Source organism: Ictalurus furcatus, chromosome 4 (genome assembly GCF_023375685.1).
Source record: "Ictalurus furcatus strain D&B chromosome 4, Billie_1.0, whole genome shotgun sequence".
NCBI classification, from domain to species: domain Eukaryota; kingdom Metazoa; phylum Chordata; class Actinopteri; order Siluriformes; family Ictaluridae; genus Ictalurus; species Ictalurus furcatus.
Genome location: NC_071258.1, coordinates 7636265 through 7659143, shown reverse-complemented (window position 1 = coordinate 7659143; position 22879 = coordinate 7636265). Strand labels below are relative to the sequence as shown.

General features: G+C 42.1%; 1 protein-coding gene across 1 annotated transcript in view; it reads right to left on the bottom strand.

Moving 5' to 3' along the window:
- abcc5 (ATP-binding cassette, sub-family C (CFTR/MRP), member 5) overlaps positions 1 to 22879 on the bottom strand; it is a 36240-nt gene that overhangs the window by 3403 nt on the left and 9958 nt on the right. Inside the window, exons 3-27 of the mRNA XM_053622689.1 lie at positions 22699 to 22847; positions 20327 to 20482; positions 18661 to 18805; positions 14784 to 15017; positions 13733 to 13906; positions 13497 to 13644; positions 13246 to 13394; positions 13043 to 13150; positions 12492 to 12833; positions 11976 to 12047; positions 11732 to 11856; positions 11230 to 11302; positions 10808 to 11011; positions 10435 to 10578; positions 9437 to 9533; positions 8177 to 8361; positions 6217 to 6363; positions 5972 to 6101; positions 4983 to 5265; positions 3415 to 3601; positions 3074 to 3163; positions 1997 to 2186; positions 1545 to 1704; positions 680 to 758; positions 452 to 565 (exon numbers count right to left, since the gene is read on the bottom strand). Coding sequence (XP_053478664.1) covers positions 452 to 565; positions 680 to 758; positions 1545 to 1704; positions 1997 to 2186; positions 3074 to 3163; positions 3415 to 3601; positions 4983 to 5265; positions 5972 to 6101; positions 6217 to 6363; positions 8177 to 8361; positions 9437 to 9533; positions 10435 to 10578; positions 10808 to 11011; positions 11230 to 11302; positions 11732 to 11856; positions 11976 to 12047; positions 12492 to 12833; positions 13043 to 13150; positions 13246 to 13394; positions 13497 to 13644; positions 13733 to 13906; positions 14784 to 15017; positions 18661 to 18805; positions 20327 to 20482; positions 22699 to 22847 — 3885 coding nt within the window. The remainder of the gene's footprint in view (positions 1 to 451; positions 566 to 679; positions 759 to 1544; positions 1705 to 1996; positions 2187 to 3073; positions 3164 to 3414; positions 3602 to 4982; positions 5266 to 5971; positions 6102 to 6216; positions 6364 to 8176; positions 8362 to 9436; positions 9534 to 10434; positions 10579 to 10807; positions 11012 to 11229; positions 11303 to 11731; positions 11857 to 11975; positions 12048 to 12491; positions 12834 to 13042; positions 13151 to 13245; positions 13395 to 13496; positions 13645 to 13732; positions 13907 to 14783; positions 15018 to 18660; positions 18806 to 20326; positions 20483 to 22698; positions 22848 to 22879) is intronic.

The window sequence follows — 22879 nt, the reverse complement described above, 5'->3', positions numbered from 1 at the left end:
GGGCCACGTATATGGCTGTGATGGTCAGGTCATACTTTAGGCCACATAGCCACGTAGCTTAGGAGTTTCTGGCAGAAGAACAAAAAAATGTAATAAGGAAAATGTACCATATCATGTTATAGTGATGTAATACATTAGTCAAAGTCCCATGACTAGAAGCGTGATCTCAATTGATCTATTCTCAAGAATCAAGAATCATGCAGCCCTACTATATAGTTCTTGCTGTTATGGTAAGTGCATTCCAAATGAAAAAGACCCTCCTTCTTCTAGCCCCTGCTCCTTGAGCTCGAGTGGAGAGTGTGATGCAAACGTGCACCTTATGAGCGGGGAAGTAAATCTGAGCAATAATGAAATGCAGGAATGGTCCTGAGTCAATTTACGGTGGCCACAAAGATGGAGGTCAAGGTTGCCAAACCCTTATTTAAGCAGGAGGACATTTGGAAAAGTTTACCTTGCACTGTCTCAGCAGTGTTCTAGCCACACACAGCAGCTGCCTCTCGCCCACTGAAAAGTTCTCCCCGTTCTCCACGACCTCAGACTCCAGCTTCAAGGGCAACTGAGACACCTGTGCACAGAGAGGCAGGACAGCAGTAATGTAGGTGTAATCTAGGAGAGGTGAAAAGACCGAGAGAAACTAATGACTGATTGTGGGCGGTCTGCTTTCAGCCTGGTGACTTACACACTCCTTCATATGCGTCCTCTCCAAAGCGTCCCAGATCTGCGCCTCTGAATACTGGTTGAATGGATCGAGGTTTGATCTGTTCGGAGGAAATTTTGAAATATTTAAGTGAGAAATAACATGCTTGGGGGCATACTGTTATAAGAAAATAATTAACCATGGGGTAGTGTGGTGTATGACCGGCCAAACGTGAAATATTTTCATATAACAGCGCATCCCAATGTGCCACACTTATGCCATAGCAATTTGCCAGCAATTACTTTTTATTTTTATTAATTAAAGATTGACAGGTCATGCTATTTATAGTTACTTTTAAGGTTGTGTAACATCCACGACAAGTAAGTTCCTGTTATCACTTGCGTTATAGTAGCTTTTCTTGCACCAGCCCTTTTCTTATGGCTTGTCATATTAACGAGAAATACAAGAAGCTATATTCCGCCGTCTTTGAAATTCCTCGGCCATAAAAAGGTACGGGCTGTTAAACTGCTGAAAGTGGAGACTCCTTCCATGAATGTTAAATATGTTAAGTAAATGGCTCCTTTACCAACATAAAGCTTCTTCATATCGATAATTCGGTCTGAATTTGTTTTTATTGGTTAAATAACACATTTTTCAAATCTGTTTATCAAGCTCTGATTATGTGGCAGGTCCATCATACAGTACAAGTCCCTGTGAATGACAGGTTACTATAGAAACAATATTAGAAGGAGCGCATTAATATAAACAAAAAGATCAAAATTAACACCTTCTGACCGATCAGATTCCCGAATTCAACAGCGCTGTGGTATAATTACAAAATGAAGAATTTGAAATTGTTCAAAGACTTGAAATAGATCCCTGGCAGAAGAGAAAAGTGAGCACAGACCTGACAGTCCCACCGAAAAGCACGGGTTCCTGCGGAATGATGGAGAGCTTGCTGCGTAAATCAGCAAGGCCGATGTCGCAGATATTAATACCATCGATCTTAATGCTCCCACCGCACGGCTCCACCAGCCGGAAGAGAACCACGCCTAAGGAGGACTTCCCTGAGACAGAGAAAGAATAAGAGCTCACGTGAGTGTGGGGTTTGTGTTTGTAAAGATTTTGCCGTGATTACATAGTAAACTTTGTACTCCATTAAGAGGTTTGAAGCCATTGTTGAAATTTCTTTTGCTCAGGTCAAAATGACTTCAACTTTTATATGTATGAGTATGATATCAAAACGGATCAAATCATGACAATACAATTTGAAATAAGACTGGAGAGAATTTAAAGGCTAAGCATTTACATGTAAATCTCAGTATGTCGTGGATCTGTAGTCTGATAACGAGCACTAACCTGAACCTGTTCGGCCCACAATGCCGACCTTCTCCTTAGGCCGGATTGTGCAGGACAGTTTCTTCAATACTACAGGAAGGTCCTCTCTGTATTTCATTTCAACGTTGTCGAACACGATCTCTCCCTCCTGTGGCCAGTCTGAAGGAGGGGCTTTGTTCTTCACTCGCGCAGGAGCCTCCAGTGACAAAGACTGGAGAAGCAAGGGACGAGAAATGATTATTGGGTTTGAATAAGACTTGTGGATTTGTAGTTTTAAGATGGTATGTACAGTATGTAAACGGAATGATGAAGTTGTAATGGAAGGAAACGTAGATGAGATGATTCACCAGGAATTTCTATCATTAAAATTATTCGTAAAAAAAACAACAACATGGTATTGACCCTTCATTGTAGGCCTATTTAATCGTTGGTTCATTTAGGTAAAAAAAAAAGGTCAAAATTATTGGCCTTTTTGAAAACTAAAACGTAGCTGAAACGTTATGTCGGCTGAAATTAGACAAGTATATGTAGTTACCTGATGTCATATAGAACTATAGACACGATAACATATTGAAACAAGTGCATTAATATAAACCTGTGATTCGATTTACTGATTTGAGAACAGCTCTTTGGTATGATTCGTATTAATGATCTTGACAGATGTGACCGTGAACGTGTCGCGTCGTTGTCTGTTTCAAGTGTGAAAACGGAGTTAAGACGACAGCACCGGCCAAAACATTACTAATGCGAGATGGGGTAAGGGGGCGGGGTTTCCATGGGGTCAGTTAATATCAGAGTTTAACACACCCCATCAAAACTGTTTGAAAGACCAGATTCATCGGTCAATTTTTATTGGATGAAAAAAAAAAAGGACTGCTCTTTTGGCATATGTTTGAGTGATAACGCGCACCAGTGTACCACAACGTTAAAATGCAGAGTTCCTACACAAAATGCATGAAGGTTAGCAGGTCTGAAGAGAACATGGAGTCATAGCAGGGAACAAATACTGATTACAGATTAGTGAACATGGAAATACTGTACTAGTCATGAATGAGGAGTGTCATATGTGTTATAACTAAGCAAAACTCTGTTTAATACCTTAATGTAGTGGTGGATTCTCTCTACTGAGGTGAAGCGAGCTTCTGTCTCGGAGGCAAGGCGGACGGTGAACTGGAACAGACCGGTCAGCTAAGGCAGACAGACACAATAATTATGCATGTGCTGCTCTTTGGGACTAATGATGGGTTAATTTTTTTATTTTTAGATTGCCTGAACCAAATGAAACCCATGGCAGTCTACTGTACTATAAAAGTGCTATAATACTACAGAATAAAGAAACAAAATAAGCACTCTAACCAAACCCATCCAATCTAGAACACGTTTATCCAAATCCATAAACGTCTATAGACTGAATCACATTCCTTGCTTTTCGCACTCACCTGAACAGCATAAGATATTGCCAGGCCTGCGTATGCAGGGGGGATCTGTCCATGCATGAGGACAATCATCAGTGCTGTGATGCTGATAAGTGCGACACTGATCACATCCAGACGCACAGCGAGCCAGCGCATTGCACAGCTGAACAGGTAAAACGGAGCTTGGTTCTGATCCAGCAGCTCCCGATACCTGAGGTAAAGCAACGGAGAAGAAATGGAATCAATCCGTGTGGATAAGGTTCTGCACTAGTGATCAGATATTTAATCATTCATCTTCAGTAACCGGACAATGGATTCAGAACCTATCCTTAGAACACTTGACTTGTAGCACAAATAGAACATGGACTGGGCACCAGTCCACGACAGGGAGCCACACACACACACAAACACACACACACATACACATTCACACCTAGGGACAATTTAGAGTAGTCGATCCACCTAACTAGCATGTTTTTGGACAGGGGAGGAAACTGGAGAACCTTAGAGGAAATAATGAAATGCCACACAGCTCAGACTCAAACTGAGGACCTTTGAGCTGTGAGGTGGCTGTTACCCCTGATCAGACAGGCATTATTTTAAATCCCAAGCAACTGTTGATCCTTTTGTCAGCCCCTTAACCTTCAACTGATCATCTACAGTAGAGAGACAAAAGCTTGTGTACATTTGACCATCACTCTCATACCGTATATGGTTCTTCCCCAAACTGATGCCACAATGTTGGAGGTGCACAATTGTATAGGAAGTTTTTGTATGCTGTAGAATTACAATTTCGCTTCACTGGAATGAACATCCCTGTGCACAAAGTGATTTCTATCTCCGTCAGATTGGCTGGCCAATTCCTCTGCACAGCCCTCTTCTGGTCACCCCACAGATTTTTGATTGGATCCAGGTCTGGACTCTGGCTGGGCCATTCCAAAACCTTGAACTTGTTTTGGTAAAGCCATTAGCAGAAGCCTTACGGTTTTGTGCCTGGCATTTGGAGCTATTCATTATTCCCTCCACACCGATTAAAGCCCCAGTTCCAGCTGAAGAAAAACAGCCCGAGAGTATGATACTGCCGCCTCCTCCACGCCTCACCGTGTTGATGGTGTTATGGCCAAAAGGTTCAACTTTGGTCTCATCAGACCATAACACATTATTCCACATGGTTTTGGGAGATTGGATTGATTTATCATGGGCATCATGTATGCAGAAGAGGGCAGATAGCGCGTTCTTCTGAGTGTGTTTTGCTGCCCTGTGCTGCCTTGAGCAACATTTCACAAGAACACATCATGTGTCTCAAGGAAAGCATGTGTTTGCTCTACCCTTCCAGTGTTCTAAAAATACTATAACTGGCAGGATTGTAAATGAGGTATCGCTCTAAATATTGCTCCCAGTATTTAGATGTTTTCTTTTTAGACACTAGGTATTAACATCAAATCAAATCAACCTTGATTATTCTTGAGTCTTATAAAGAATATGTTGAGGAGAACAACTCTTTATGTCATATGAACCAGTAAACCTCAAGCCTATTAACTGTATATAAGAACAGGGTGATAATATCTCAGAGGTTTCAGACTGAGCCTTACCTGCTGAGGAACTCATCTCCCTTGCCGTAGGCCTGCACTGTGCTCAGGCCCTGGATGCTGGAGATGATGTGGGAGAGGAAAGGCGACTGCGTGACGTTGTCTAGCCGTTTGAGCTCACGTATGAAGACCCGAGAGACAGCGTGCAACAAAATGAAGAGGAGCACCAGTGGGCCCACAGCTACCAGGAACCATGGGAAGATACTGCTGATCACACCCAGGCAGAACACCACCAGGATCACATTCTGGATGAACATCTCTGTCTGGAACGGCAGACGTGTGTCCACTGAGATGAGAAAAAGACAGAAAGCATTAAATGACAAGAGTGCAAGAGTTTGCAAAAGATTTTCAGTCCATAAACCTAGTTCAGCTGAAGCATTTGCATTAAAAAAATTCCATTGCAACAAACAAGTTGTGGATGGAACCTTTGTTTTTATCTCCATTCTGGGGACGACCCATCCATTTTCCAATTCACTTTTCCTAAATAGGGTAGCGGGGGACACGGGAGCCTATCCCAGGGAACTCAGGGCACAAGGCAGGGGACACCCTGGATGGGGTGCCAACCCATCGGAGGGCGCAATCAAACCCACATTCACACACTATAGACAATCTGGAAATGACAACATGTCTTTGGACTGGGGGGAGGAAACCGGAGTACACAGGGAGAACAGGCAAACTCTGCTCACACAGGGCGGACGCGGGATTCAAACCCCCAACTGTGGGGACTACCACCCAGTTCATAATTTTTCTGTTACTCTAGTCACATTACCCCTTAACCAAGTCTGTTTTGCATGACATTTATTCATTGCCAGACTCTTATATAAAACATGACTTCCAATCCACACACAGAGCTGACTAGTAGACTTTAGGGTCTGGCTCAAGGGCCCAACATTGGCTTTCCAGCAGGCCTGGGAATAAAATTTACTCTGAACAAATTGACGAAAGAAGAAAAAGGGCAGTTCTCTTGCATTTGTAACTGAATCAGGCCGTACCTTCATCCATGTCTTTGGAGAATCGGTTGAGGATCCGTGCCGTGGGTGTGGTGTCAAAGAACTTCATAGGGCTGCGAAGAATCTTCTGGAAGAGATCATCATGAAGCCGAGAGGAGGCACGCAGCGTTACCTGGCAAAAATTTGAATACAGGTCATCAGAGAAGGCAGGACAAAGACATGCTATTCAAAACATTCTATATATACGTATATATATATTTTCTACGTTTAACCTAACACAAGCTCACCTTGACAAAGATGATTCCTCTGAGGAGTTTAAGTAAGAGCATAATGCCCATGGACATGGTGTATATAGCAGCATAGTACCGCATCAGAGGGTTGTCCCGCATGCTGTCACTCACCATCGAGCTGTTCCCCACAATCACAGTGGTGTTCTGCACATGTAAAAGGAGTAGCAAGACAAGACTGAGTCACATGTAGGCTCTGCACTGTGCCTAATTATGCCCAATGGTAATTACATTATGTAATATTGATGTCATGCTTTAACACGCACATGGCCAGATCGCATGTCCTGTAAAAACCAATGACGTTATCACTTCTCCAGTGGAAGAGAACTCCCTCAGTCTGAAACCCTGACAATGTTTCTGCTGCATGTCCTGTTGTAATGAGGATACTCTCCATAGTGTCACACAAGTAGCCAATGAAATATTTACATGCCCAGCTCCCATTCTACCTGCTTTTGTATCTGGGCAGCATTACTTCAAGGCAAGGCATGGCACTTTTATTTGTAAAGCACATTTAAAAACATCCACTGCTGACCAAAGTGCTGTACAATCTAACAAAATTACACAATAAAATACACAAACTGACAAGAAAAACACACAAATGAATAAGATTACATTGATCCAAACCTTCACATGGTGATGCAAACACACTGCTCACGATAGCTGTACCAACAAGTAGGCAAAGATCTACAGTGTTTTAACTAAATATATAAAGCTACAGTGCATAGTAGTTTTTGGGAAAAAATAGGGGGGGGGGGGGATCATACAATTATATACCAATCAACCAATCATGTGGCAGCAGCACATTGCATAAATTCATGCAGATACAAGAGCTACAGTTAATGTTCACATCAAACATCAGAATGGGGAAAAATGTGATCTCACTGACTTTGACCGTGTCATGGTTGTTGGTGCCAACGGACAGATTTGAATATTTCAGAAATTGCTAATCTCCTGGGATTTTCACACATAACAGTTTCGAGAGTTTACACAAAACAGTGCTAAAAACCAAAAATACAATTAGCGAGTGGCAGTTCTGAGGGTGAAAATGCATTGTTGATGAGGCAGGTCAGAGGAGAATGGCCACACTGGGTCGAATGGACAGGAAGGCTAACTTAAATAACCACTCTTTATAACCGTTGTGAGCAGAAAAGTATCTCAAAACACGCAACACATCAAACCTTGAGGCGGATGGGCTACAACTACAGAAGACCACATCATCAGGTTCCACTCCAGTCAGCCAAGAACAGCAATCAGAAGCTACAGTGGGCAAAGACTCACTGAAACTGGACAAAAAATTGTCACCTTGACAGATGAATCCAGATGTTTGCTGTAACATGCAGATGACAGGGCCAGAATTTTTTCATCAGCGCCATTAATCCTCGGACCTAACCTGCTTTGTGTCAATAGTTTAGGCTGCTTCTGGTGGTGTAATGGTGTGGGGAATGTACCAGGATCTCAAAGGAATGTTTACAACACCTTGTGGAATCCATGCCGCAAAGAATTGGGTCTGTTCTGACAGCAAAGTGGGGTCCTATCCAGGATCAATGTGGTGTTCCTAATAAAGTGGCTGGTGACTCTGAGTCACCCCTGACATTTTGTAATAGCGAATCTGACTCAGATTTGTATGCTGTGTATAGGGTGTTGAGTTGGAACTGGCTGGAAATTTGTGCACACACAAACGCACACACACCAACTCAGATTGATCAAACATCATGACACCCTGACTGCAGACATGAAAGAAGGTTAGGTACACAGTGACTGGCAAGAGCCACAGCCAATCGGGAGAAAGCATGAGAGTGAAAAGTGAAAGAAAATGTTTCATACTAAACTATAAGAGGAAAACTGATTCAGGAATTATGGAGTATTAGCTTTTAGGAAAATGACATCAAAATTCACAATCATTCAGGGACTAGACACAAACAGCTCCCTCCCACAATGCCACCAGGTGATGTTCTCTTACCCCACTGCCCTGCTTGATCCAGTAGCTGAGCCACCAGTTACTGAAAGCAGTGCTGCCCATGTTGAGGATGAAGAGGGCCAGGACAAAAAGGAAGACAGGCACGCCACCTAGAGCCTGAATATACACTCTGTACACAGCACAGGGGACTGAACCTTTACCATGCTCTTCGGCTTGCATCAGCGGACCTGCAGGAAGAAGAAGAGTGTGAGATATTAGTCTACGACACGTCTCCATGTTATCACATGGAATTAGTAGTGTTACATGTGAATTAGGGGTGTAAGGTAATGCCACTATCTGTATCTCTATCAATGTAGTGCTCAAAATTATTAGTGGCTTAGTTGTTAGAACGTTTGCCTCGCACATCCATGGTCGAGGGTTCGATTCCCGCCTCCACCCTGTGTGCGCGGAGCTTGCATGTTCTCCTGGTGCACATTTCCGTGCCCGGGTACTCCGGGTTCCTCCCCAAGTCCAAAGCTGACTGGCGTTTCCAAATTAGTGAGTGAACGGGTGTGTACTATTGTGCCCTGCGATGGTTTGGCACCAAGTCCAGGGTGTCACCCGCCTTGTGCCACGAGGATAGGCTCCAGGCTCCCTGCGACTTTGTGTAGGATAAGCAGTCCAGATGGATAGATGGATTGATTGATGAACCTTACCACAATGCCCCACAAAATACTGGAAAACCAGTAGAAAAGCCAGCACAATCATTGATATTAATTCTGGCTCTGACAAGTCTTTCTCACCTTTCTGGCTAGTGTTAAAAAAAACATCATCACGATTGTGTTTCTCCTATTCTTGTCTGTATTTGTACATGTTCACAACACATTATCTGTACAGTACAAATAATGTAATCATATGTAGTTACATCCAAAGTGAATGCACCTAGCATGCTTGGAAAGTTGACGAAATGTACTGTATTCAGAAAATTAAATATAATCAAGAGTCTATTTTTTTTCCTCCCAAGAATGCTGCGAGCTACAGTCTCAAACAGCTTGGCCAGTAAGTCACAGGAAATGATCAGTGATGTACTCCGTGTTATCTCCCAAGATTATAATGTTAATAGTTAAAATAACAACAACCAAAAATCTGAGATACAGATGTATTTCCCCAAATTTAGAAAGTGTTCTTGGTGATCTAAATTCAAAAGCATCCTGGCAGCAAAATGGCTTCAGGCTTCAGGAAATATGGAGCTGAAATATTCCTGATACGGATACTGTTTGTGTGCCGTGTTTTAGTGACTCACACCTTCAGAGCTGCACCTACCATTGTCCTTGCTGGGAGGTTTCTCCTTCTTCACAGATCCTGCTTTGGCATTTTCACCTCGTTTCTTCAGAGAACTCCCAGCATTCTTGTTTGGCAACTATGAAAAAAATCATAGGATTATCATATATTGTGCGTTTTTACAGGTATTCCAGTCATCCGTTTCTAAACAGTTCTCAGAGATGACATGAACTCGCTTTGTAACGTCAAAAACCAAGTTTGAATCATCAGAGGATCACACCATACCTGCCATAACTACCTAAATAACATGGGTAATGGTAGTTATTAACAACAAAGTTTCTGATTGTTATGGTATGTTAGACAGGTTTGGCTACTGTTAAACCTGCTGAAATGGCAGAGGACATGGGAGGTGTTTCTGATCGTCATATTCATGCACTGTCATGGGTCTTGGAATTTTTTTTTAATGAGGTTAAAGGTGAAGAGTTTTTCTTGGGTAAATTTTGAGCTAAACTGTTGTTAAATAAAACGTATTAATCTGCATAGATTACCTTTAATAGCTTAAACGTTCAGTGGTTTATTTACTTGTTGTTCTTTTAATGCCATGTCAGCGTCAATGGTTATTTTCATGGCAAGATCAAGGTAGGTAAAACAGGACGTTCCAGAAATTCTTACAGTATTACAACAATAACACCTTACAACGTTTCAACCGTGTCAAATGTTCAGTGGTATAGATTAAGCGTAACGTCAGAGCAAGCACCGAACCTACAGTACATACAGTATGTTAGTACACATGCTGTCAATGTTCTGTGTAGTTAGCCAATAAATTCAATGACAGACAGACGTATCCAACAGAAAATTCACTGAAATGGAAACAGAGTAAATAACCTTGCTTTACTGTATGACGCACACAATATAAATACCATGAGGGGAAGATATGTTCCCCGCTGCTGTCTTTTCCATGTTCTTCCATCTGGGTTATGATCATTCTTGCAATCACAGATTTGCCTCTCAGGTATGTCAACAAGGTCGGCAGGTCTTACCTCAATAAAATGAGTGTCTCCCAGCTGCAGGTTGTTAAACATGGCTGCGTAATCTCCATTCAGATTCATCAGGTCTTCATGGCTACCCTGTTCTGTGATGCTCCCCTCTCGCATAAAGATCACTTCATCGCAGTCCGCCAAGTACTTTTGCAAAAGAACATAACCGTGTATGATTAAAACACAACATCTTTATTAAATTGTGTCAAACTGAGAAAAAAAAAAAAAGTTAGTTCGTTTACACAAACTAGTGCAGTATACCTCCATGGAAATTTGTTTCGACTACGTAGATCATGACAGCCTGGATCAAACCAAGCAACAAGCCTAGGAGCCGACAGTCTCCTGTTCAAGTCAAAAGTCTGAACAAAGTCCTTACCTGCAGCTGGTGAGTGACAAAGATGATGGTCTTGCCGCGCAGCTGCTTCTTAATTACGTTGTTAAAGATGTGGTTGCTCACATGGGCATCTAGAGCACTGAGGGGGTCGTCCAGAATGTAGATGTCCCTGTCACTGTAAAGCGCCCGAGCCAGACTGATCCTCTGCCGCTGACCACCGCTCAGATTCGCCCCTCGTTCACCAATCTAGTGATCGAGAAAAACATACTTGTTTTTCATAACATTGCTCTTCATAACATACTCATCAGTCATAAAAAAAATACTATTATACCACAGAGCTGTTGAATTCTTGGATCTGATTGGTCAGAAGGAGTTGATTAATTTTTTTTTTTTATAACAGAAGCTCTTTAATACATTTAAAATTGAAAGTTTAGATGATTCGTTTATTTGTCTTAACAGCTTACCTCGGTCAGGTCAGAGTTAGGAAGTAAGGTCAAGTCCAGTCTCAGAGAGCAGGCACTTAGAACTGCCTGGTACCTAAGGCAACCAAAAACAGAGGACTTATTATGGGATGGAGAGGTGCTGACCTAGAAAATGACATCTCTGCTACATCTTACAGATCGAGTCTCGAGTCTTAATTACTCTCCACAGTTAACATATAGACGATGTGTTATTAAGCAACTATTAATAAGCAACTTATACAACAATTAAGCAACTTATAACACGAAACTACAAGAATACAGATGTCATGGTTTCTAGAATCAGTCTGTCCAGCATCACGGCAGTCCAGTCGGATTTCTAATATTTTTTCAGCTACGTTTCACATATTGACCATTTATCTGCTTAGACAAACGTAAGAAAAGTTTTGCTGTTATTTGTTAAATATTGACATACTCCATTTACATGGAGTAAAAGTATTAAAAAAAATTTTCAGAGAAGCATTTCTTCTTTGGTACTAAAACTCACCTTTCTTCCTCATAATCCTTCCCGAACAGGATATTGTCACGAAGTGTCGCATTAAATATCCAGGCTTGCTGGGCCACATACGCAAAGTTTCCATCAACCGCCACCGTTCCCTCTAGAAGAGTCATCTAATCGATAGACAGAACAGTGTCTTACCCGTGTCCTGGGACTGTCTTATTGTTATCTTAATATCAAGCCTGTACGAATCATCGGTTATGACTGGGTAAAAAGAGACAATAGCGGTTACCTGGCCAAGGATGGCAGAGATGAGCGAAGTCTTTCCACTGCCAACACTTCCACAGATACCCACGAGCTTTCCCTGCAAATGACACGATGAAAATAAAGACAGGTTTAGGACACACACACACACACACACACACACGCACACACCAGAGAGGAGCTCCAGGATGCCTTGCCTTAAACCATAAATGACGCTACACTTTAACTGTCCCTCTGAGGGATGCATAAAGGTTCTATTATGTCAAACCGTACAACATAGTGTTTCACTATCTGAACGAGTTCCAAACTGAATCCTTTTAGGAAACCAAGAACCTTTAATTATCCCATAAAAAAAACTTCAAAGAACTCTTTTTTCGAAGAGTCTACAACAACTACAGTGTTAAGAGTAAGGACTGAGTGAGGACTTCTTCAGTGTTGTATTGCATGTATGTATAAGATTTGCAACAATTAAGAAATGAATCAATATCCTCCTTCATAAAGTGCATCTACTAGGAATTTGGTCTTAGTAAGATATCATTTGAACCTTCTGTATGGTGAGGTCGATACAATGCAAGGTCCGTTGCAGACGCTGGCTAACGGTGGGTACAGGCAGAGTGTGGTCTTCTGCTCCCAAGGGTATATCTGTCAACAGCTGTCCATGGTGTTCCTCGTCCACCATCCCACAATGGCCGGAGTCCTCTTTCCGGTATCGTTTCTTGCGTGCCACTCTCTGACTAAGTCCAACGTAGGGAGTGCCGCGTGGTGTAGGCTGGGCGCTGTGCCCGCCCGTCTCCCAGGCCAAACTCGCCCCGCACAGTTCCACAGATATGTGCGCGCTCTGTGGTTGCTCACGGATTGTCCTAACCTCAGCCATCAAAAGAACACTCTGGAACATCACACAGATGTAGACATTTGCAAATCGTTTCATAAATACATGTAAATCTATATGTGTATGTGTACGTGTATGGGTATTTCTACTCATCAAATCCAAAACCAAACTGAAACTGAGCCAGAAAGTAAAGATAAAAGAGCAAGTGATAAGAAGTGATAGAAATGACAGCTAGGCGAAGAGAAAAGAGGAAGGACAATGCTCACCTTGAACCGCTCCATCGCAACAGATGCTTCAGAAAGAGACTTGACTGAGAAGGGGGTGACTTTCAGAGCAAAGGTCATGGCATTGAAGATGGTCACAACAGTAAATGCCTGGAGGAGGACAGATGTTCAGCATTCCTGCAGATAAAATGCTCAGGACAAGTGCAGTGTCTTTGTATTTACGATAGTGGGTTAATAGACCCTACCTGAGCAGCAGTGAGATCATAACCTAGCAGCATATGGGTGGAGAAAGTTGCCACACTAGCAATGACCACGACGATGGGAGCCACGCCAACAGTTATACTCTGGAAATACCCTGTTCGCTCCAGGATTTGGCGTTCTTCAGCTCTTATTCCTGCAAGATTACATTCAGCGTGTTATGCAACTGTAGTTCCAACAACAGATAGAAAGGCACTACAACACCCCCCCCCCCCCCCAAAAAAAAAACGACCCTTACTTCGCAGAACTTGGGAAAAAGCCTTCACCCAGGCGTACATCTTTATGAACTTGATGTAGTTCAGGATCTCGTTCATTTTTTGAACACGCCGGTCAGTCACAGCGACTCCCTTCCTCCTAAAGTAGGCCGTGAGTCTGGAACTGAACATCTATAAAAATGGGATGAACAGAATCATCATGATGAAAAACTCCTCATGAAACGGTGTTCAGGAAACGACTGTATGCAGAGCTACTCACCATCGTAGGGTAGAAGAGGATGAATACCGCAGAGCCTAGTAGAGATGTGGGTCCAAGCACTGAGAGGTTGTAGGCCATCCCTAACACGGCCACCAGGGGGCCTCCTGCCAGCAAGCTGCCCATGGCTGCCGCCTCAAACATGCGTTGGCCATCGCTCGAGCACATGTTGATCAGCTGGAAACATTAGTGCATGCATATGTATATTGTAGAACATTTTACTATTCCTGCCATGTTGGCTTCTGCACAGATGTCTGGATTTTCAAATGGGTGGCAACCTGACTGACCATCTACAACTACAGACGGGTGACCAAATAAAGGAGGAAACAAACCCAAACTGTTTTGGTAATGTGTCGGGCCATCACAAGCAACCGGAACAACATCAATACGCCTTGGCAGTTGATTCTACAAGGCTCTGGAACTGGATCCATTCCTCCAAATCATATTCCTTCAGTTGGTGTTTTTGATGGTGGTGGTGTAGAGTGCGGTCTAACATGTCACTCCAATGTCTCCCACAAGTGCTCAACTGGATTAAGATTTAGTGATTTAAAGGCTTAAAGTGACTTAAAGGCCATAGCATATGATTTACATACAAACAATCCATCCAGTGGAAGAGACCACTTCTATCAGGATAGATATCCTATCTCAAACCATGCCAAAAAAAGGCCCATTACATAACAGAACCGCTAGTTTTCCTTTAATTTGTCACCCGTCTGCAATTGAGATTCTTCTTTGTGTAACAGATGCTGCAGTGATGCTGGGAATTTCACTGGTCATGTGATCATCTGTTGAAATGATCAGCTGGGGGTGTAGGTGTACATAATAAACTAGCAATTGTGTGCTATATATATATATATAGCACACAATTGCTAGTTATATATATATAAATATATATATATATATATATATATATATATATATATATATATATATATATATATATATATATATATATATATATATATACACACATACACACACACACACACACACACACACCTGCTTCCCAGATGATATGATCGCCTGCAAATGAAGGACGCTCTTCACGACTCACCTCTCCGACAGACTTCTCGCGCAGGCTGCGGAGGTGCAGGATCTTGTGGAAGGCCATGGTGAGGATGGCGCCGCGCAGGCGTGTGCCCGTGCGGTAGTTGAGTGCCCAGGTGAGGGCAAGTGACCAGGAGCGCAGAAGCTCGGTGCCCAGCATACCGAGCACCAGCAGCAGGCCGTAGGGCAGATCGGGCTCACTCTTCTGAGTGTACTCCAACAACCGCCTTACCACAAAGGCCTATAGAGAAAGGGAGGACGAGCAAGGGGGCGACAGGACACAGCACGCGTGATTGAGGGCACACACGCACATGCCTCCTTTCATCAACAGTCCTACCATCATCCTCACTTCGCATTCCTTATTCTTTCTATTTATCGTATCCAAAGTGCACTAGATATCTTATCGAAGTGCACTAGATGCATGGTTGAAGAAAAAAAAATGAACTGAATGGTGTTCTAAATCGTTTAAAGAAGTCAGTGAAGGTATAGCAACTTCTACTGAGAAGAAATGGCAGCCATTTTGAGATTGTGTTCTAATCGTTTACCTTAGATGGCCCTTTTCTCTACCCTTTGAAAAGAACAAGAGAGACAATGAAACAGCACCAATAGCGCTAGGTGTTTGGACAAACAAAAGACATTGCACTGCTAACAACATGTTATTACAGACATCCCTTTTTTTTGGCGGATTCAAAGGCATTTTACCTACAGTCACATCAGGCTGGGATACAGGACGGAGACGCACTTTTGTTTTAATACCTGAAAATCAATATCAGTTAAATCAAAAATTAGGAGCAAAAAAAGCATATAGGTATAGGAGACAAGAACAGCCACTTCAGCATTGCACAAACACCACATACACATCACTCATAATTTCACACACTTTGGCATTCAGGAGATCTCATCATACATACTGAGAACATTCGCCACCATTCGCTTATGGTTCATCACAACAGCAAGATTTTATTTAAAAAAAAAAAAAAAAAAGAAAGAAAAGAAAAAAAAAAAAGAAGTGAAGTTTCAAAGTGAATATGACATCCATGATGCACATTCATGGGACAATAAAAACATAATATACAAGATGCAGAGAAAATAAACTTAAAAACGCAAAAGATTTAACGAAACAAAACGAGTTTAGGTCAAAGGTCTTCCAATCTCTCATCGGAGCAAGAGTCATTTGTAATTTGACATGATTTGTCACAATACTTGTCTTCTTGACTACTTGTATTCAGCTCAGTGGAACAGCTTTAAAAAAAAAAAAAAAAAAAAATTCCCCACAAACGGTTTTTTTTTTTTTTTTAAAAAGAAAGAAAAAAAGACCACTGAGGTCATTGAAGGAGTCCATAGATGATGTGTTCAAAGAATTCATCAACATACAAAGAAAAATGAAATGAGGATCAAAATGCACCGGGGCATCTCTCCAGTACAAGAGCTTATCAGTCCAATTAAAACTTTCGACAGGAGAACACAAGTCCAGTTTCTTTCCTGTTTCATCAGGATTTTCAGTTGATTTAAGCTTTGCTTAATCAACAGTCCATTCGTGCATAGCTAAATGACGGACATGGTGTCCACTTCAATTACAAATGACACATTAGACAGCTTATAGCGTAATTCATTTCCAAACCAGTGACATTTCTGCTGGATCAAAATCAAGAAACAATTTTTGGATGTGAGAGCAAAACAAAGATATGAGAGTATGGAGAGAGAGAGAGAGAGAGAGACTGATTATCAGAAAGGGAAGACAGAGAGAGAGAGAGAGAGAGAGAGGGGGACAGATAGGGAAGGGGGGAAAAAAAGGAGCATAAACTCTTGATCCAGCCCTGCATAAGGAAACGTGCCCTTACCTCGCGGGCGTCATCACGTGTTCTGTCTGCCAGTGTTCACTCCGCTGGTAAAACCGACACCCTGTGGAATCTAAAGAATAGCCTCTGTCACATGTCTCTCACATGGGGCCACAGCCACCTCTTTCCCCCGAGCAAACCCCCAACCCAACCCACATCCTCCCTCCATTAGCCATCTTCCCAAAAATGTTGCCTAACTCAAAAAGAAAAAAGGGAAGAAAGGCATCCTTTAGCTAGATATTCTGCTTTACAGTGAGTTAGGACTCTATGTCGAGGACATCTTCCTGAATAACTCTATCTAGAATGATCAGACGTAATGGAGACTAGTTGCTGCGGAGTATATAAGATAGGTAAATCTGGGATTTTGGGTCAAATCTGGAGTCCTCCAGAGGGTGAGGGAGGCAGAGACTTGCCGTGTCACCATGGAGGGACAGTGACAGAAGCTCTCCTTGTAAAGCCAGTTAGCCTATCCTCCTGACGCACCTGGCGTACACTAGTGCTTTTGCATCAACGCCATACAATCCGAATTTGTGACACAAAGCAGTAGTGGATAATGATGTAGCTTTCTTAAAATTCAAAAAAGGATGTCTATGCTCTCTGGTTAGTCGGACTTCAAGGAAGAATTCAGCTGTTTCACTTCTGGGCACTTCATAACACTTACCCGGTAGTTTGGAGATATCTTAAGTTACTTTCACAGTCCAATCTCATATTATTATTATTATTATTTTATTTTTGTAAAGTCACAGTTTCAGTGTGGAATCCAACAAGTCAATATGTGATGTACAAAGAGCAAAAAGGATCGACCGCATTATGAACGTGGGCTGAAATTTAATTTTATGCCCTGTAGACACTATCAAAAATAAAAAATAAAAAAAAGAACATTCCCCTTACCCAAATGTAGTAATCTTTATTTTTGCAATGGGGCCAAGCGGATGACGCATTTACGGAAGATATAAAATTGCACCAATGTAGGAAAATTCCAGACATACTTATGGAAATATGGAAGAACCTAACCCTAGACATCAATCGTGTTTTAGGTGACTGACTGCATTGTGGTAAGGGGAAAACTCTACATTATTTGTTTGGCCGGAAAATTCCTTGCTCTTAAGAAACATGCTCTTAATGACACTAAAATCAACATAGTTCTGAATAGGTCTTAGGTCATCTCAGCAAATGAGCAGTTCTGAGATATACGAATGGTTGACCTAAACATCAGACTGTTTACTCACCAATGCCCCAGCAAGTGCTGTGAAGAACCCAGAAGTAAAATAAAATGGAATTTGCCCTTGAAGTGAGTAAGCCCTCCTTAACAACATGAAACATATCTAGAGGGAAAGAAAAGTGGAAACCTTTCCAGGAATGCAATATAAATTCATAATATAGATAAATAGATATATATATATAGATATATATAGATATATATACTGTATATACGAACCAACAAGTACATGAAACTCTTTTGGCCATGGGGAACAATGTAAATGTTATTTTGTTTATAAAATCCTATAAAGAAAGAAACCTGTGATGGAACTAAGAAACTTCAGAATCAGACATGTAGAAAACATTTACTGGCCATCTTGGAAAGGAAAAAAAAACAAAACAAAAAAAAAACCCCGCATAGAAATAAAGTAAATAAGCAAAACAAAATAAAAAGCCGCAAAGATTTTTTTTTTTAGCTAGTTAATTTGTAAACTAATCCCAAACGTATATCATATAACAATCCCACATGATGATTTTGATACGTCACTTTTAAAGCACTAAATAAATAGCACTACATGTAAATGACCCATTATCGTAATTGTATTTTGGCAACCACATTTAAACACAATAATGGTAACAGCTCTGGTAAATCTTATGACACATTCCTATTCATCCTATTCACCTTCCATGCCCCATATAAACACTCACCTTCGTGTTTGACCTGAAGGGGCAGGCTTCGGTCAACCCCAGAGCTAATGATATATAGAAAGAGAGAGTGATAGACAGCAAAAAGATAGAGTGGAAGGAGAGAAAAGGAGAGGCAGGAGCTGAGATGGTGTTACTTACTGGGCCACTGAAGCCCGCGAGCTGAGTGACCATGAGGCACAGGATGGACAGCAGCAATCTGGTACGACAGAACAGCCAGACAACACGGTGGAGAGAGGCCTGGTCCCCTCGCTCGTTCAGCTCCTTCTCCCAAAGTCCTGCCAGCCTGCGAACACACAAAGACACACAGTCGGCATAAACAACCAACCTTCTTCCATCTATTTCCCATATTCAATCAAATGCAAATGATCCAAGACTTGGTTGTGGCCATTCTTAAACCAACTGTGGTCACCATAAAACCTTCAATCATTTTCAAGAATCTCAAATTTCCAAGGGTATCTGGTATAAATCAATCCGTACAGGATTTTGGAGTTGTTTTTTGTGATTGTCGCGGCCAAAATTATTTCCAAATTTGAGATCCAACTTTTTTTTTTTTTTTTTTTTTTACAGAAAACTACTTGAATTGGCGAAACTGCAATTGCACAAAATTGTTTTGAGTTTTGCAATGATGTTTGTTGGTAAAGGAGACCTTACAGCTGTACTATTTCGATTTAAAAGGGTCACTGTTTAAATGTAAGCGAATTTGTGATATCGTCCATGTTAACGGCTTTGTACAAAAAGGTCAGCTTTTCCTCGTGCCTATTACCTTCTATTGAAACGCGTTCGGACGACGCTCCGATCGATTTGATCTAAAATGGATCTAAGCTTTGCACAAACTTGTGGAGACCGTGCCAGCTCGAGTGCACACTGACATTAAAGCAAAAAACCGGGACGTACAGAATACTAAGAAACTCATGTACATATCCATGTAGATGTTTCAAAAGATTCTACTTTTCACTCAAACTGTTGTCAGTAGTATATTTTGTAAAGAAAATGGTTGAGGTCAATTAGAAAAAGAATGAAAAATTGAAGAATTTTCAGTAGTGCTCTCAGACGTTTGGACCCCCATCGTATATCATGCGCAAGTGTGAGATCTTGGCCATGAAGACTTCTTTTAAGAAAAAGAGACACTCATTGGCCACTGTAAGGCAGCCAAATAGCTAAACCCTAGACAACCTCTATGGGCACAGTATATCAGGAGATTCAATGTTATAGTTACTTGTAGGCCTGGCTCCAAGAATGCCAAGGCTGACACTCTCTCCTTCATTCACAAGGTCAATCCTTGCACACAGTAAGTTGAGATAATTCTGCCTCCATCATGCAGAGCTGCCCCAGTCAGATGGGAAATTATGGAGGAAATTATGGAAGTAATCCAAAGTCCTGCCCAAAGTCCATGATACGTTCCTCACACCATGAGAAATCAGGTTATTGTGTTTACTCCTCACCCAGTTCTTCAGAAACCGCCCTTGCCTGTTCCTCATTGACCGTGATCACACATTAGTTTCAACTTTCCAACCGACATCACTAACTCTAATAGATTCACCACCATTGTGGTATTTTATCAATAGATTTTTCCAAAGCCTGTCGACTAATCCCAGTACCCAAGCTTCCCACAGCTATAGACACAGCAGAACTAATATTCCACAATGGTATCCCAGAGGATATAGTATAGACAGGGGAACCCAGTTAAACAGAGATGTATGCAGAGCTGTCTGCACACAATAATATCAACATGAGCCTCACAGCCTCAAGACTAAGAGTTAGATAACTGTATATGGAGTGAAGATCCACATGGTTTTATACTGACCGTTTGCTGTTGGTCTCACAGCTCTCCCACTGCGATATAGCCCAAATGTCCTCCAGTAGAAGCTGGCCTTTCTTGTGGGCCATTTTGGCCAGTGGCGTGAGCCAGCTGATGGTCATGAAGGAGAAGAGGCCGGCGTTGTCCACCGGGTGCTCATGTCTGAGACAGGCAAAGACAAATAAGCAAAAAAAGATGACTTTCATTCCCTTAGAAAAGCTTCCTTAAGACATCTCATTTTTAAGACATTTAATGCCCATGAAGCAAGTGACTTGAATTATAACAGCTATAAACACTTGTTACCTCTCTAATAAGACAAATAAGTTAACCAAAAAAAGCACAAAGCCCTCCATCCTGAAGACTTTCCGGAAGACTGTATGGGAAAATTTAAAGAAAGCCCTGACACTGGAGACTCCTTCCATGAATGCTAAATAAATGTCTGCTCACAATATGACGAATTGAACATTTTAAATCCATTTATGCGAAATCTGCTGTGTAAGCGGTTACTATAGAAACGATAACATATTAGAACAAGTGCATTAATATAAACCTGTGATTTGCCTTATAGCCAGAACTACTGATAATTAACCAAAACCTTTGGACCAATCAGAAGTGAGAATTCAATAGCACTGTGGTGCAATGCAAAAAAACAAACAAAAAGCATTCATGTACAGAGCAGCAAAATGAGGAAACATGTTTTTGTAACATATTGGGTATTGAGATACCTTCCTAATATTTACAGTATCTCACAAAAGTGAGTACACCCCTCACATTTTTGTAAAAATTTTATTATAACTTTTCATGTGACAACACTGAAGAAATGACAGTTTTCTACAATGTAAAGTAGTGAGTGTACAGCTTGTGTAACAGTGTACATTTGCTGTCCCCTCAAAATAACTCAACACACAGCCATTAATGTCTAAACCGCTGGCAACAAAAGTGAGTACACCCCTAAGTGAAAATTTACAAATTGGGCCCAATTAGCCATTTTCCCTCCCTGGTGTCATGTGACTTGTTAGTGTTACAAGGTCTCAGGTGTGAATGGGGAGCAGGTGTGTTAAATTTGGTGTCATCACTCTCACACTCCCTCCTACTGGTCACTGGAAGTTCAACATGGCACCTCATGGCAAAGAACTCTCTGAGGATCTGAAAAAAAGAATTGTTTCTCTACGTAAAGATGGCCTAGGCTATAAGAAGATTGCCAAGACCCTGACACTGAGCTGCAGCATGGTGGCCAAGACCATACAGCGGTTTAACAGGACAGGTTCCACTCAGAACAGGCCTCGCCATGGTCAACCAAAGAAGTTGAGTGCACGTGCTCAGCGTCATATCCAGAGGTTGTCTCTGGGAAATAGACGTATGAGTGCTGCCAGCATTGCTGCAGAGGATGAAGGGATGGGGGGTCAGCCTGTCAGTGCTCAGCCCATACGCCACACACTGCATCAAATTGGTCTGCATGGCTGTCGTCCCAGAAGGAAGCCTCTTCTAAAGATGATGCACAAGAAAGCCCGCAAACAGTTTGCTGAAGACAAGCAGACTAAGGACATGGATTACTGGAACCATGTCCTGTGGTCTGATGAGACCAAGATAAACTTATTTGGTTCAGATGGTGTCAAGCGTGTGTGGCAGCAACCAGGTGAGGAGTACAAAGACAAGTGTGTCTTGCCTACAGTCAAGCATGGTGGTGGGAGTGTCATGGTCTGGGGCTGCATGAGTGCTGCCGGCACTGGGGAGCTACAGTTCATTGAGGGAATCATGAATGCCAACATGTACTGTGACATACTGAAGCAGAGCATGATCCCCTCCCTCCGGAGACTGGGCCGCAGGGCAGTATTCCAGCATGATAACGACCCCAAACATACCTCCAAGACGACCACTGCCTTGCTAAAGAAGCTGAGGGTGAAGGTGATGGACTAAACCCTATTGAGCATCTGTGGGGCATCCTCAAACAGAAGGTGGAGGAGCACAAGGTCTCTAACATCCACCAGCTCCGTGATATCGTCATGGAGGAGTGGAAGAGGACTCCAGTGGCAACCTGTGAAGCTCTGGTGAACTCCATGCCCAAGAGGGTTAAGGCAGTGTTGGAAAATAATGGTGGCCACACAAAATATTGACACTTTGGGCCCAATTTGGACATTTTCATTTAGGGGTGTACTCACTTTTGTTGTCAGCGGTTTAGACATTAATGGCTGTGTGTTGAGTTATTTTGAGGGGACAGCAAATTTACACTGTTATACAAGCTGTACACTCACTACTTTACATTGTAGCAAAGTGTCATTTCTTCAGTGTTGTCACATGAAAAGATATAATCAAATATTTACAAAAATGTGAGGGGTGTACTCACTTTTGTGAGATACTGTACACTCTAAAAAGCTTACTTGCTGGTGGAGCGGAAGGGCTTAAGGACACCGACGCTGTGGTGGTACTTGCTTCGGCCTCCTTCCTCATCCAGCTCTTTAGCGTGAGCGACGCTGCATCCATCCAGCGGGAAGCCGCCTTCAGCCCGGCCTGCTGTCTCCAGAGCATCCTGACCCACACACACACACAGACAGACACACA